The 15516-nt window shown below is 32.5% G+C and overlaps 1 protein-coding gene across 1 annotated transcript; it reads right to left on the bottom strand.

Moving 5' to 3' along the window:
• Positions 1–5247: 5247 nt before the first annotated feature.
• On the bottom strand, positions 5248–5862 carry LOC113851068. The gene has a single exon (XM_027481555.1). The coding sequence runs from the start codon at positions 5860–5862 to the stop codon at positions 5248–5250; it is 615 nt and encodes a 204-aa protein (XP_027337356.1).
• Positions 5863–15516: the final 9654 nt, after the last annotated feature.

Genomic DNA, 15516 nt, shown 5'->3' with positions numbered 1-15516 from the left:
TCCTCTGTTTGATATTTTGGCAAAAAACAAAAATAAAATTGAAATCCGAACGGTGTCCAGTTTACACAGAAATTAGAATTTCAGTATATTTTTTTGTTTAAGAAATTTCAATTTATTTAAATAAAAATAAATTAACTTTACTTAAATTTGTGATAAAATAATTTAAGCTAATTTTTATAAAATAAATAGCTTAAACAAAAAAAAAAGTTTAAGCAAAATTAATAGGCTTAAATAAAAAATTGACGAAAAATTAATTTTTACTTAATCTTTTTTTTTATTTTTTTTTTAAACCTAACATTCTTTTTTCAACCTCTATATTTAATCTTCTTACTTTCATATTTAGAAATTATTCTTTCTCTTATATTTAACTCTCATTTTCACTCATAATTCTCTTTTTCTTCAACCTTATATCCAACTTATTACTTCATCTTTCTCTTCTTATTCTCACCCCATCCAATACCTATCTCTCTCTCTTTTATCTATACTCAACTCTTTTTTTAAATGACATAAAAAATTTTATAGGTTAAAATAGTAAGATAATATATCATAATTTAATCAAATTTCTCGTCACTCAAAGGTTCATATTTTTTTCCTTAAAATAATAAATATATCAGAATAATATTTTTATTCAATAATTCTATTATAACTTTTTTTATTTAATTCCTCTAAATTTTATGAGTTTTTTTATTAAGCTAACATAAAAATTGCGAGCTTTTGATTTAGTCTCTCATTTTAGAGTGAGTGATTAAATGAAAAATTCTAAAATTTAAGAGGATTAAACTTTACGAAGGATTTGTTTCAAAAAAGTAAAATTGATAGACTAAATAAAAAATGTAATATTTGAAGGGACAAAAAACTTAATTAAAGTTAAATTCATTATTCATCTTACTTGATTTCTTTTCAAATTATTTGTTCTCTTCAATTTCATTTCATGCATAGCAAACATGGGCTTGGGTTTTGAGATAAGAAAGGGAATCAGGATCCAAGCTCGTGGTCTCAGCATGTGGTCACAACTCACAATAGCACACAATAAACTGTCTCTAAGTTGATTTGAAAGGCTGTGTAAAAGTCTCCACGCGCGAAGTAAATGTAGTAGAGCCCATGCAGGAATGTGCCTTGTGATTTTCAGGCATGCTTCACAACCTTAATTTGTGGTTACCGCGACAAAACATAAATATCCCAGAAACAAAGTTGCCATATTTTTCCAATGTTTGAAGTATAGACTGGGTAAATTAATTATGAACATAATCCTCGTACATGTATATCACCATTCCTCACTCAACAAAATATAGAAACTTTGAATTAAAAGACTTGAAAATGGTGCGAGGTGATTATTGTGAAGTCTACTTTGAGTTCCAAAAGCAACTTTGAATGCGTGTTTAAAAAGTATATAAAACTATGTTTCAGTTTTAATGTTATAAATTGTAATATTAACGGCAAATACGCATTGAATTAATGCACGTCAAAAGGCAAATAACGACCACGTCAAAATTCTAGTGATCTATGCGAGTTTTAAAAGGAGCATTAGAAGGGACCTTCTTTTTTGTAGTGGGCGCTTGCACTTGGATGTGAGTGTTGTGGGAATGATAGCATCATATATTCGCGTTCAAGCAAAGTCTTTACCTCTATTCTTTTGGCCATTTTCAGTTTAGGAATAACGAAGGCTGTTAAAATATATATAAAGATTATCATTAATTGAATTATGATAAATCCCAGTGAAGAACTTATAAAGATTATCACTAGAGTAGCTAATGATAGGCCACAAAAATAATCACAACACTAAAAAGCTGAATATAATAAGCATCACTTGCATGTACGGGGTTATTTTTGTGGACACTATTTATCTGGTTACATAAAAATGTTATTAATTTTCAGAACAAATGCCTTAATTTTGAGGAGATTTTTAAATTTATTAAGATCAGATATTGGATTTGAATCTTCTGTTCAATTTTAGATTAGTTTCTTTAACACTAGAGCATATAAATCACAAGTTATTTCCTGTGATCTCGAGTTTTAAGTTGGAATAACACCGATAATAGTTCTAGTACTTCGTCCAAATCATCTACATTTCCCATTTATTAAGTTGCATTGCATCCAAAGCAGCTAGGTAGCGCGATAAATTGCAAAACCAGTTCTATTGCCTCGTTAATATGGTTTGAAATGACAGTGGAAGAATCTCTCGCTTTCACATCATTTTCACAAGTGCACGCGCAATTCATTAGATTCACCACTCTTTTAAGTTTTCTTCTTTTCTTTTTTCTCAACTATTTTTTGTAATATAATTAAATATATTGCTTTTTTTATTTATTTATGCAAGTGTTTATGCTAAAAATATATTATTTATGTTAAAATATCTAGCAGATAACACGAGCAAAAGTAATTTCATTTTCTTCTTTATATAGTCAGATCTTTCTTGCAGATTTTTTAAAGAGCCCAAATCACCCGCTTCGACTTTAAGTTTTTTAATTTTTATCTTTATTTAAATAGGTCAACCTATTAAACTTGAAAAGCTTTTCTAATGACTCGAAACTTAAAATTTTTAATTAAATAATTTTGTTTAGAAAATCATGAATAAACGTAAGTAGACTTTTATCTAAACTCTGAATTTTCATTTTTATCTAGATATTAAGGTTTTATAAAGAATGTGAGGCATTAAAAAATTTATACAAGTTATAAATTTAGGGAGGAGGACATATTGAAGATGAGTTTAATATCTGATACATGGGCCATTGGTCCACATCGTAGCCTGGGCTGTCATGCGTTGGAATACAGTTTGGAGATGGATTCTTTCTAGTTAAGTTTCTAACATTCAACCCACAAGAATTTTTGTTGACAAAAATATCCACAAAATATCTTTTAAAAAAATCAATTAAATTAGTTTTTGAGTATGAATATTGTCTAATGAGAATATCTTTACCATTCATAACCGTCCTACCAGTGGTCTATGCTTTTAGCAAAGAGATGTATGATTTAACTTAAGTTCTCAATTTTGTGAACTTTTTATTTATTTATGAAATTGATGTTTTAATAACTAAATTTTATGTTAAAATTTTAAAATAATTTGATTAATTTATAAAAAATTAAGTATAAAATTAAAATTCAAAGGTTTTATACAAAATTCAATAGAAAAACTAAATTTACTTTATTTTAAAAAATTAAAAATCAAAATCATACATAATAACAAGGGTATAAAAACTATAATTAACCTTTATTTTATCAAGACTGCATCTCATGAAACTTTCTTGAGCCTTAAAAATCTTATCTTCAAAATTGACAAATATAAGAGCAATATACATTTTACACTCTTATATATATATAAATCAGACCAAAAATATACACGTATAATTTGGTATATTCAAAAAGAATTTATTATTTAAATTAAAACATTATTTTTTAATTGGCTTATTTAATTTAAAAGGCTTCTTATCTTTTAGTCCAGACTACATGTATTGTTCATGAGAGACAATCTCTTTTTTAGCTGAGTAGGACTATGGACAACTCTTCCTCTAACGGGCTTCTTATCTATTTTATTAAATTATTGATAAAAATTTTAGATAAATGTTTAATTATTTAAATTTATTAATTGATTTTTTTCATTTTTAATCTCCTTTCGTGCTTCACTCTATTTCTCTCTTATTCATCATCTATTTCATCTCATTAATTTCCTCAATTAACTGACATAAGACGAAGCTAAAAAGCTCGTGGGTGGTGCTTGACATTGGGTTCTGCAAAGGCATTTGGAAGGAACTACCATATTCTTCCTCACTTAACTGTTCAAATTGTCAATGACAACCTCTGTAATGCGTCTTTCGAGAATTCAACAAATTCACGTGTCTTCCTCAGTCCAATTTGACAAAACAGTAACGAATCTCTAAATTTCTATAATCGAAGCTAATTCGACATTACTATATCCGAACCTTTTGTGTACATTAATTTCTTTGTTTTACGTTACATTCGTTATTTGATTTTCTTTTTGCTATTGACAGGTTTCCTGAATGCGAAATCCCCCTTTCCGAGCTTCGTCAAATCCATGAAATATCATAAATCAAATTAACTTCGTGATAAGAAAAAGCAATATAGAAATTATAAATATAAATCAATTATGCATAAATTATCAAAATTAAATATTAATCTAAGCCGCATTATTAATTTTAAAATTCACATTATGTTTTGAATGTCATGATAATGTTAATCATTCATTATAATATTTAATAGTTACATTTTTTAATCTAACACTAAAAGAAGTTTTCTTATTTAGTATATTCTACACACGCATGATTGAGATTTCAACTATTCAAAACAATCGTGATTCGGCATTATTTAAAACCAAATTACAAGCTCGTTGCATGTGATGTAAGCAACCAAGTCTAGTGATCACATAGTTTTTAGGGTACACGTAAGTTTTTATTTTTTTATTTTATTTTTACTCTTAGATCCTATGTAAATTTACCTTTAATGTTAACATAAAATTATCCTGATTTATTATGTCGTTATGTGAAAGTATAATTTCTAAAAGAAAAAGGATATTATATGTAATTTTATTAATTCTCAGAAAATGTGATGATCCGGAAGATCACTTGGTTTTTCACTTCATGGACGATATGGACACATAGAAACCAAGCGGTTCTAGTGGATTCAGACATGATCATAGAACTCATCAAGCTTAGGATCTGAATTTGGGTTAAAGGTAAGTCCATCAGACAATGGCTTTCCCTCTCTTTACGTGGAGTTTTTTTTTTTTTTTTCAGGTAACAGATAGGATTAAAAGGGTGGGAAGCTTTTGTTTTAAAATATTTCTTAACGTTTATACAAGAAATTAATACATAATAAATTTTAAAAATTATATTATTTAATATTATTAATTATATTAATAAATTTTTATTACACATAAACTTTTATCATGCGCACATTAAAAATTATTGTATCAGAATTGGATGCAAGGGTAAAAAAAGGTCATGATATGTACCTAACGAATTAAAATATTTATTGTACTCTTAATAAAATCATTCTCTAACCAAAAAATTAACTTAGAAAATGTGTGCAATTTAATTTAATGTTAAAATGATCTAATAACAAAGAAATAAATAATATATTTCACAAAAAAAAAATCACTTCATGTATCTATATACGATACCTAAAATAAAAAATATTTAACACCTACACAAAGAAATGAAAAGGATAATAATCAGGATCATTAAATAATAACAAAAAGGGAAATTTAAATTAAATTAAATAATTTAATCTTATTTATTCTAATATCCCCATCTTGTCTGACATAGAACCCTTCCAACTGCTGGACACACTCCACTGATCGGAATTTGCCACCGACGACGGCACCCCATTGCCACACTTAGCCACCGTTCTCACGCTCTCTATCAACGCCTCCGTCCGCGAATCTTGCGACAAAATCTCCGACAGCTTCTCCGGGCTTATCACCAACTTCACCTTCCACACTCCGCTATTATTGTACCTCGGAAACACTTCAGGTTCTGAGTACAAGTTGTTGTTGTTGTTGTTATTGTTTTTGTCGCACGTAGACATTCGGTATGGGGTTAATGTAGCAGTGGTGTCATGTAATTGTGTTGTCATGGTTTTGTTAGAAGAAGAAGAAGAAGAAGAAGAAGGGTTGAGAGGGAGGAGGTAGTAGACTTCACCGCCATGGAGCTCTTCGTTTTTGGGGAGAGGTTCGGAGAACAAGTTGCGGCGGCTTCGGAAGATGCCATGGCCAGGGAACTCGTTGGTTATGCATTCCACGGTTATGGGAGAGTAGAGTTCCATGATGCCTCCGTTTGAGGTAACCACTTTCACCATTGTGTCTTCCATCACGCCCTCATGCAACCCTTTGAACACGCAATTTCCCATTAGTTGTGTTTGTGAATTGTGCACTTGGAGATGTTGGTGTTTGGTTCAGACTTAAGAACTTAAGGTTAATTAAAAGGGTTTGGATGTTGGAGAGGGAGAGAGAAAGTTAGGAGGTTTCTTGATGGTTTCTTGGATCTTCATGGTTGGATCAATGACTAACCGACACAATTCAAAAAGGTATCAAATCCTTTTCTTCTATTCTATGTGATTTTGTAAATAGGATATTGGCATCGGATGGGAGCTATTATAGTGGGGTGGCCCCACTTTTCTTGTATTATTAGGAAGGAACTTGCTGAGATTATGACGTTCTTTGTGTACCGTCTGATGTGTATATGAAACAAACAAATATAATGTCAACGATTTGCAGATCATTGATTAGTTTCATAATTGCGTCAAACTGCAAAATTAATCAATCGAGCAATGCTTTTCTTAAGGATATTATCTGTTATATTTAAAATGAATCGATTTCAAGAAACGCAATTACGAAAATAAAAATAAAATTCATAAAGTTGAAGAATTATTAAAATGACAGTTATAACTTGAGAATTAATTATGAATGTTGGAAATGCTATATTTCTTATTACTTGGTCTTTTAACAAGTATTTAGAAGTTCGTGGACCGAAGCAAGATATAATCAATCTATTATTGGTGGAAGAATTCAAAGATTAAATACCAAAGGAATTTTTCTACTCATTCACCTTTAGCTATATGATAAATAAGATTTTATGCTTGAGAGAGGTGATATCTTTTTTTATTAATTAAATTAATTTTCATTCTAGTTATTAGAGATGTAAATTCATCTTTACTGCGGTGTATTAATTTTATATTTTGCAAAATTCTTAAACCATTAATTACTTTTGAGTTTTATGTTAAAAAAATTGTATTCTTGAATTTTAAAACAAATAAGTTTTTTTATTAAATATTTTTAAATTCTTTTATTAAAGTAAAGGACCCAAAAGTCCCATTTTAAAAAATATATAAATCTAAATTTTAAAAAAAATCAAGTAAACGAGATAGTTCTAATACTAAAAACGCAAAGCAATTTAGAAAGACAGAATCGATCTTAAGAAAGAATGACTCTAAATGTCTCTAATTGGTTATTTCCTTTTAGTTTTCAACACGAGTCTTATTTCTAAAGTTTGTCTCCCCCATTGGATGCCTTTAGTATGCCTTTTCTTACAATATTATAGAAAATGTTAGGTAATTTATAATGTCCCATTAATCTAGTCTTCATGTCATTTGTCATGGCAAAAGCCTGTTAATTGAATAAGAGACTGTTTGCAGCAAAATATTTGTAAATGTCTTTCTTATCTTTTAAATGCTATAAGAATGAGGTTAAATACATTGTTGTGAGGAAAAAGTATGCTTATTTTACTTAAACGTTAGTGACAATATAAAACTTTCTTAAATAACCAGAAATCATATCCCATAAAAATATACTAAACTTTATTTTCCAGATTCGTGCAATTTTTCACCCTCCTAATGAATGAACAGCTTAGACTTTGTCGTCTTCATGAATGTTTGTATTAAATTTTCATGGTTTTTCATAAACACCAAAATCAACTATAGTTTATATGTGTAATAAAAGCTACAATCAAATTAACAAATGCCAAAAAAAAAAAAAAAAACTCTTTTAGACTTTTAGAAATTTTCTCATTTCATAAAATACAAAATATATTTAATAGGTAAACATAAAAAATTTATTTAAAATAAACAATATATAATATAATTTTTATAGGAAGAAATAGCGATCCATGGTCTTCACGGTCAATGGTGGATTCATTTTCATTCGAGGGGTTGATATCCAGCTTACGTTTGCTTTTAGAAAGGGGACCCACTTTTCTCCGCCGGACATAAAAAGATGAGTGGGTGGTGTAAAAAGGTTGATAAATATTTAAAATGTAATCAATGGTGGATTCATTTTCATTGATGGGGTTGTTATGCATTTTACCTTTGCTTTCGAAAAGGGACCCATTTTTCACCGACGGACTAAAAAAGACGAGTGGATGGTGTGAAGGATAAATAAAAATGGGTTGTAACATTTAATAATAGTTAATTTGGTAGTGACCATTGCAAGGAGGAAGAAGCTTGGTGAAGGATGGGTTGGAATATATGCATCTACGTGGTAGGATAAGGGATTGAGATTGATGTGTAGGCGACAATGAAAGGTTAACAACATTGATTCCGGCGTGTCAAAATCAGAATCCTCCGCGACCAAACTCTCAGGTGGCCTTTCATTGTTTCATGAAATAAGCAGCTCCTGTCGGCTTTGATACCCCCACATCCAAGCACAGCACAGAGTGTGGTTTCACAACGTTTCCGGATAATTTTTTTCAATCATCTTAAAGTGTTTTTTTTTTTTTTTGTTAAATTAAAAAATTCAATATCCCACTCATGCAATACCATTTTTTATCTTTATATTGAAAACTTATATGTTGGTTTCTACGTAAAAAGATGTTTATAAACTAGCTTTTACCGTTTGTTGTCATGGTATACCCTTGTTAGATTTCGTTCGTATATTTGATAATGTTTTTTAAAAGTCCTATATGATGTGATGTTTTATATTTTATTTTGATTCTACATGGAAAAAAATTATACCTTTTAGTTTATATTCTTAACAATATCTTTTTTCAATTTAATCCACATGAAAAAAAAATCTCTGGCATTGTCATAATATCAATAAATGATGGACTAATTTGTAATATATATATATATATATGTTAGAATAAAAAATATAGAGTTTTTATGTAGTAATTAAACAGAACTAGTACCAAGAATAAGAATTAAAATTTTTAAGTTAACCTATTTTAAAAGTAGTCTTGCTAAGGGTATTAGTTAAAAGAATTAAAAAAAATTATGGAAAATCATAGTAAAAATCATGATAAATGTACATTTAATAAGATTTTAATAATTTTCTTACAATTCTTTAATTAATGCCTTAAAGGTATTCATTATCATTTTAAATAACTATTTTAAAATAAAAATAACTATAATAAGATATGTATTATAAGAGTACCAATAATTACTTATGTTCCAGACCCACTATCTAATACATATATAATATTGATACAAACAAAAATATTAGTTAAAATTTTAATTTATGTGCTATAGAAATAGAAGAAATATCAACGATTATTTATATTTATTTTGAAAATTTTAATAATCTGGCTTTTTGTGTTTTTTACTTTAACTATAATATAAAGGGCCTATGTACATCAAGCGTGTGTTTGGTTATGAATTGGCTCAATATGTTCATATAGTAGAGTGAAGAAAGCGAAAATTTACATGTGTGCAAACATAAAATCCAAAAATCCACTAATTAACTGAATAGCTTAAGTGGGTAATTTGAAACAATAACTTAGCCATATTTTGAAGTTCTCTTTCCTCTTTCTCTTTTCCCTCATCTAGCATTGTGACATCCCTACAACTTTCGGTGATACTTGATTACAATTTGAAACTTAACTTATAATGATGAAGTTTGCTGGATTAAAACAATCATGTGGGATTCCTTTATTCTTTATAGCTCTATGGGACTAAAGGGTTGTGCTCATTTGGTTTAGGTTCACAAGCACACAACGTTTGGACTAACTTTTCAGTATATGACGAGAAGATTTAAAAGGCTATAGAAATACCACAACTTCACACTTTAAAGCAAAAGGTGTAATTTATATGGCTTTTTGGGTCATGCCAATTAATGTCTGCACAAACTAATTAATTAATTATAAGTGGTTTTGTGGGGACGTTCAATATCTTCAAAACGTGGGATTATATACAACACATGATGACTATCTAATCAATATGCAAGGTTTACTAGAATTAATGGCCAATAACGGCAATAAAATGATGGAGAATTGAATTAAGGAACTTAAATTTCGAAGTTGCTATTGAAAGCACAACATTATTAACTCATGTACGGGCTAGCTTTATTCATCATGTAACGGTTCCAATTGTTGTCAATGGGATCGACAATTCACTGTTTCCTTTTCTTTTCTCCTTTTTTCTTTGTCTTAAAAACTGAAAGGTTACATTTTTGTTTTGTAATTCCCTATGCCAAACCAGTATTTGATTTGTAGAATACTAAATTGTGATTATGTGATTCTAGATGCAGCCTGCATGTGTAATTATGAAGCGCCAGAATAAGCACACACACAGGACATTACAAAACAATATATATATATATATATATATATATGACTTTTTATCTAAATAATACAATTTTAAAAACTAATTCTCAAAATAAAATTTATTTAAAACTAATTCTATGTCTAGTACAATTTTTTTTTTATGTCAACACTAGTATCAGCTATGCATAATGATAGTATTTTTTTTATTTAATAAAGTATTGATCATCCTATACCGATACACATTTATACCTTAACATGTAGTGTCATCACATTAGTATTGGATAGAAGAAAACGATATCAGTATTGGCGGTCAAAATGCATCATGACTATCATGTAGAAGTGGACGATACTGCTGTTGTAATAACTTTTTTAACCGAAGGAAGAAAAAAGGTTGCAAAGGCAGAGAGTGAAAGGGTGGTGGAGACGAAGGCAAAGAGGAAGAATTAGAGAAACCATAACTGAATCGAACCGAACCTTTATCTCCAAAAATGAGTGGGCAAATAACGAGGAGAACCAATGCTCCCTTAGAAGGCCACCGTCTTTGTCCAAGAAATCCAAAAACGGAACCTTAGCGAATGTTATGTCCCACGAAGATGACCAAGCTGATGAGCTAGACTTCGAGGATCCATATGAGAATACCTAACACATAACTCCACTAAGGCCCAAAAGAAATAGAATTAGGCCCAAATACATGAAGGATTTTATTATCAATTAGCACTAGAAGCTTCTTGTCACATGGCTGCGCAAGAAGGGGAATGATTCATCATTTGGTTACAATTTTGTTGCATCATATTGCTTTATGTTAGCATCTTTTTGCAACACGTTAAATTCCTTCTAGATTATATACCTCTTGGTTATATATTGGAAGGAAATCCATGAATAAAATCATCAAAAAGTTAAAAAGGTAAATTAGTTTATATTTGGCGGCTCTCCTCTCGAAAGAAGTTTTTTCTTTTTATTTGTCTCACTGGTTGTTTTGTATTTGTGCTCTCTTTCATTGGTGCTTTCATTGCATTGCATCATGAGCTCCTCACCCTCTTCTATTAACCTTGCAACAATTATTCCAAACCCAGCTCACCTTCCAACAAAATTACCAAATGGACATAGCCACCCTCACTTCTGAAATCACTGCCCTAAAAACTCGCCTTGGTCCTCCTAGTTTTACCCCTTTCCAGAGCGACCCCATTTCCACACAACCTTTCTCCACCACCACCATTAAACTCAACATCCCTTGCTTTGACGGCACTGATTTGTTAGGGTGGATTTTCAAGATATCCTAATTTTTTTATTTTCATAACACCCTCGATGACCAGCGCCTGCGCATCGCTTCCTTCTACATGGAAGGTGAAGCTCTCACTTGGTTTCAGTGGATGCATTCTAATGGCCAACTTCGCTCTTGGTCCACCTTCTTACACGCCCTTGAGATGCGTTTTGCTTTCTCACTCTATGAGGATCTAAAAGGAGCTTTGTTCAAACTGACACAAACCACCACTATCAAAGCTTACCAAGCTGCGTTTGAAACCTTGGCCAACTGCATTGTGGGTCTCCCTCCCCCTTTTTACCTCAGCTGCTTTGTCTTGGGCCTAAAACACGATATCTGTCGCGAGGTTCAGGCGTTCCAACCTATCTCCCTATCCCAAGCCATAAGCTTAGCCAAACTTCAAGAGGAAAAACTCTCTGATCATAAAGCGTCAGTAAATCACCCCCGTCCTACTCCCACTTCGGCAATACCCCAAACTTCTCCCTCGTTCTGACCCACCCTAACCTCCTTCTCCAACAACCTGCAACCCCCATCAAACATTTATCCCCTGCTGAGCTTTAGTCTCGCTGTGAGAAGAGATTGTGTTACAACTATGATGAGCGTTTTGCACCAGGCTACAAGTACAAGAGACAGTTTCACCTCCTTATTGCTGACTCTGAAAACCCAACGATGTTGAGGAACTTTTGAGCACCAGCCTCCTTCACTCGACCACCGAGGCATCAACATCAATTTTTGCCATTCCTCATGCTGCCCATATCAGTTTCCATGCTCTCATGGGTCACACGGTTCCATAGAGTCTACGCATCACGGGTCACATCGGCAAACATCGAGTCACTACAATAGTCAACAACAGCAGCACTCACAATTTCATCTAGGAACATATCGCAAAACAATTGAATCTTCCATTATAGACTTCCTCTGAATTTCAAGTACTTGTTGGTAATGGTGAAGAGATCTCATGCGCCGCCTTATGTTCTCAAGTATCTCTATAACTTGGCTCTCACAACATTTTAGTTGATCTCTATGTTTTACCCCTGAATGGTGCCGAAATAGTGTTGGGTGCTTAGTGGTTAAAAGCCATTAGGCTGGTCCTATTAAACTATGATACTCTCACCCTAAAATACATTAAACCGGGCCCAGATGAAGCTTCCATACACCAATTACGTCGATTGGTATCTACCCAAGCCCTAGACACCCTTCTTGAGCTATACCTTGTTAACCCGACCTAATCCCCTTCAAAAAATTTGATTTTCCAACCTAACTCACTACCCTCCTCAACACCTATGAACATATATTCCTCACATCCACCACCCTACCACCACCAAGAGCCACCGACCACCATATCCCCCTCCTAGACTAGGCTAACCTAATCAACGTCCGACCCTACTACTACCCTCACTTCCAAAAAAAAAAGAAATAGAATCTCAAATCAATGATATGCTTAACCATGGCATCATCCAACACAGCTCCAGTGCTTTTTCATCCTGAGTTCTCTTGGTCCGTAAAAAAGATGGCACATGGCAGTTTTGTGTCGACTACTAAACCCTCAATACCCTCACAGTAAAAGACAGATTTTCTATTCCCACCATTGCTGAGCTCCTTGATGAACTCTATGGCACTCACTGGTTCTCCAAGCTAGACCTCTAATTAGGTTACCACCAGATTCATATGGCACCCACTGATGTCTCTAAAATGGCTTTTCGCACCCACCATAGTTACTACGAGTTCCTCATCATGCCGTTTAAGTTGTGTAATGCTCCATCCACCTTCCAAGCCACCATGAATTCTATTTTTCAACAATATCTATGACAATTCGTCATTGTATTCTTTGACGACATTTTAATTTACAGCAAGACGTTTAAAGTTTAAAGATCACATACACTACTTGGAACTAGCGTTTCAATGTCTGAGCAGCAATCAATTTTTTTTTAAGCTCTCCAAGTACACATTTGCCCAATCTTCAATAGCTTACTTGGGTCATTTGGTGTCAGCCACAGGAGTTGGGCCTGATCTAGAGAAAATTCAAGCAATGGTTTCATGGCCTACCCCAACAACTGTGAAACACCTACATGGGTTCTTAGGCCTTACAGGTTTTTACAGGAAGTTTGTGTGCCACTATGCTGATATTACTGCACCATTGATTGACCTTCTCAAGAAGGATGATTTTGAATAGAACTCACAAGCACAACATGCATTTGAGACTCACAAGCACAAAGGGAAAGTGTGGGAAGGTGATGGAAATTTGGGAGTTGGGAGAGTGAAGAGGAACCAGGAAAAGGAAGGGAGTTTTCTTTTTAGGGTTTATAGAAACAGAGGTCACAGTGCAGGATTAAAAACAGAGGAGGGGATTTGATTTGAAATCATCGCGCCAGATACACGGCTGTGTATATGGGCGTGTAAATCGTGGCCCAAGTGAATTTAAAACAGAACACGAAATTGGGCATGTACATGGTTAGATACACGACCGTGTATCTTACCATGTATATCTTTGTACCTAAAAAAAATCAAACTACATGGGCATGTGACTGGGCGTGTACATCCCTGTCCAGACCTTGTTTAAGCAAAATGAAAGTACACGGCTGTGTATCTGGCCGTGTACATCTCTGCCTAGTAGAAATACCATAAAACAAAAGTACACGGCCATGTACATAGTCGTGTATCTCACTGCCTTCTCTCTCTTTTTATTTCTTTGAATTAATTTTTATTTTTATTATGATTATGAATAATTAAAAATAAATGAACCAGTAACAACTAAATTATAATAAACTAAAACTTCCTAACCTAAACAAATAATTAACCAGATTAAAACAAACTAAATCTACCTAACCTAAACTACTTCAATGTGATTCAGCATTCGACATGGAGGAGTTTTAACTCCTCATTCTCAAAAGTTTGAATTTGACCCCCCTGATATAGTTTTAGCCTGTGTTCATTTACCTTAAATTTTTCTTTTTCTGAATGAGTCAATTCAATTGTACCATAAGGAAATACTTCATTTATAGTAAACGGTCCAGACCAACGGGATTTGAGTTTACCTGGAAATAATTTGAGGTGAGAGTTGTATAACAGTACTAAATCACCTTTTTGGAATAGTTTACCTCCCTTGATTCTCTTATCATGGTAGGCTTTCATCTTCTCCTTGTAGATCTGGAATTTTCATAAGCTTCATGCGCCACTCTTCCAATTCATTTAATTGCATCAACCTCTTGTTACCTGCATGATCAAGATCCATATTTAGGGATTTAATTGCCCAAAATGTCTTATGTTCTAATTCAACTGGGAGATGACAGGCTTTACCAAACACAAGTTTATATGGTGTAGTGCCTATGGGAGTTTTAAAGGCTGTCTTGATAGCCCATAAAGCATCATCTAATTTATCAGCTCAATCTTTCCTATTCTTTTCTACTGTCTTTTCTAACACTCTTTTCAACTCCCTATTAGCTACCTCAACTTGACCACTCATTTAAGGATGATATGGGGTAGCAATTCTATGGGTGACTTCATATTTATTCAAAACTTTTTCCAGTTATGTATTGCAGAAATGTGTACCCCTATCACTAATTAAAGCTCTTGGTGTGCCAAATCATGAAAACAGCTCATCATTAGTAGATAACGCTTCTGCCTTTACCCATTTTGACAAATAATCAATAGCCACTAAAATGTATTTATTCCCTTTTGAATTAGGAAAGGGTCCCATAAAATTTATCCCCTAAACATAAAAAATTTCACAAGTTAGGATGTAATTCTGAGGCATTTCATTCCTTTGAGAGATATAACCTGACCTCTGACAATTATCGCACAACTCAACATACCTGTGAGCATCTTTAAAGATAGAGGGCCAATAAAATCTAGATTCTAACATCTTTTTAGCTGTCATAGTCCTAGAATGATGTCCTCTAACAGGGCCAAGTATGACAATGTCCTAGAATTTTTCACCCTTCGGAGTGTGACACACACCTTTTAATGACCTGGTCTGCACAAATCCGAAACAAATATGGGTCCTCCCAAAAGTAGTATTTCAAGTCGGAAAAAAATTTCTTCTTTTGTTGACTTGAAAACTCTTGTGGTAAAACTTTAGCAACCAAATAGTTAGCAAAATCTGCAAACCATGGTAAATAAAAATCAGAAGCAGTTACCACATTGTACAGGTGTTCTTTTGAAAATTTGTCATTAATGCTCTTTTCATCCAATTCCTCCATGCTAGGATTCTCTAACCTTGACAAGTGATCAACAGCCAAATTTTCTGAACCCTTTTTATCCTTGATTTTC

Source organism: Abrus precatorius, unplaced genomic scaffold, assembly GCF_003935025.1.
Source record: "Abrus precatorius isolate BTA unplaced genomic scaffold, Abrus_2018 Scaffold9, whole genome shotgun sequence".
In the NCBI taxonomy this organism is placed as follows: Eukaryota; Viridiplantae; Streptophyta; class Magnoliopsida; order Fabales; family Fabaceae; genus Abrus; species Abrus precatorius.
Note: the sequence above shows the minus strand (reverse complement) of the source record. Positions and strands in the feature narration are given on the sequence as shown.

Bases quoted from the DNA above. Each gene is read 5' to 3' on its own strand.
- LOC113851068 (XM_027481555.1), bottom strand. From the start codon at position 5,862: ATGGGAAATTGCGTGTTCAAAGGGTTGCATGAGGGCGTGATGGAAGAC.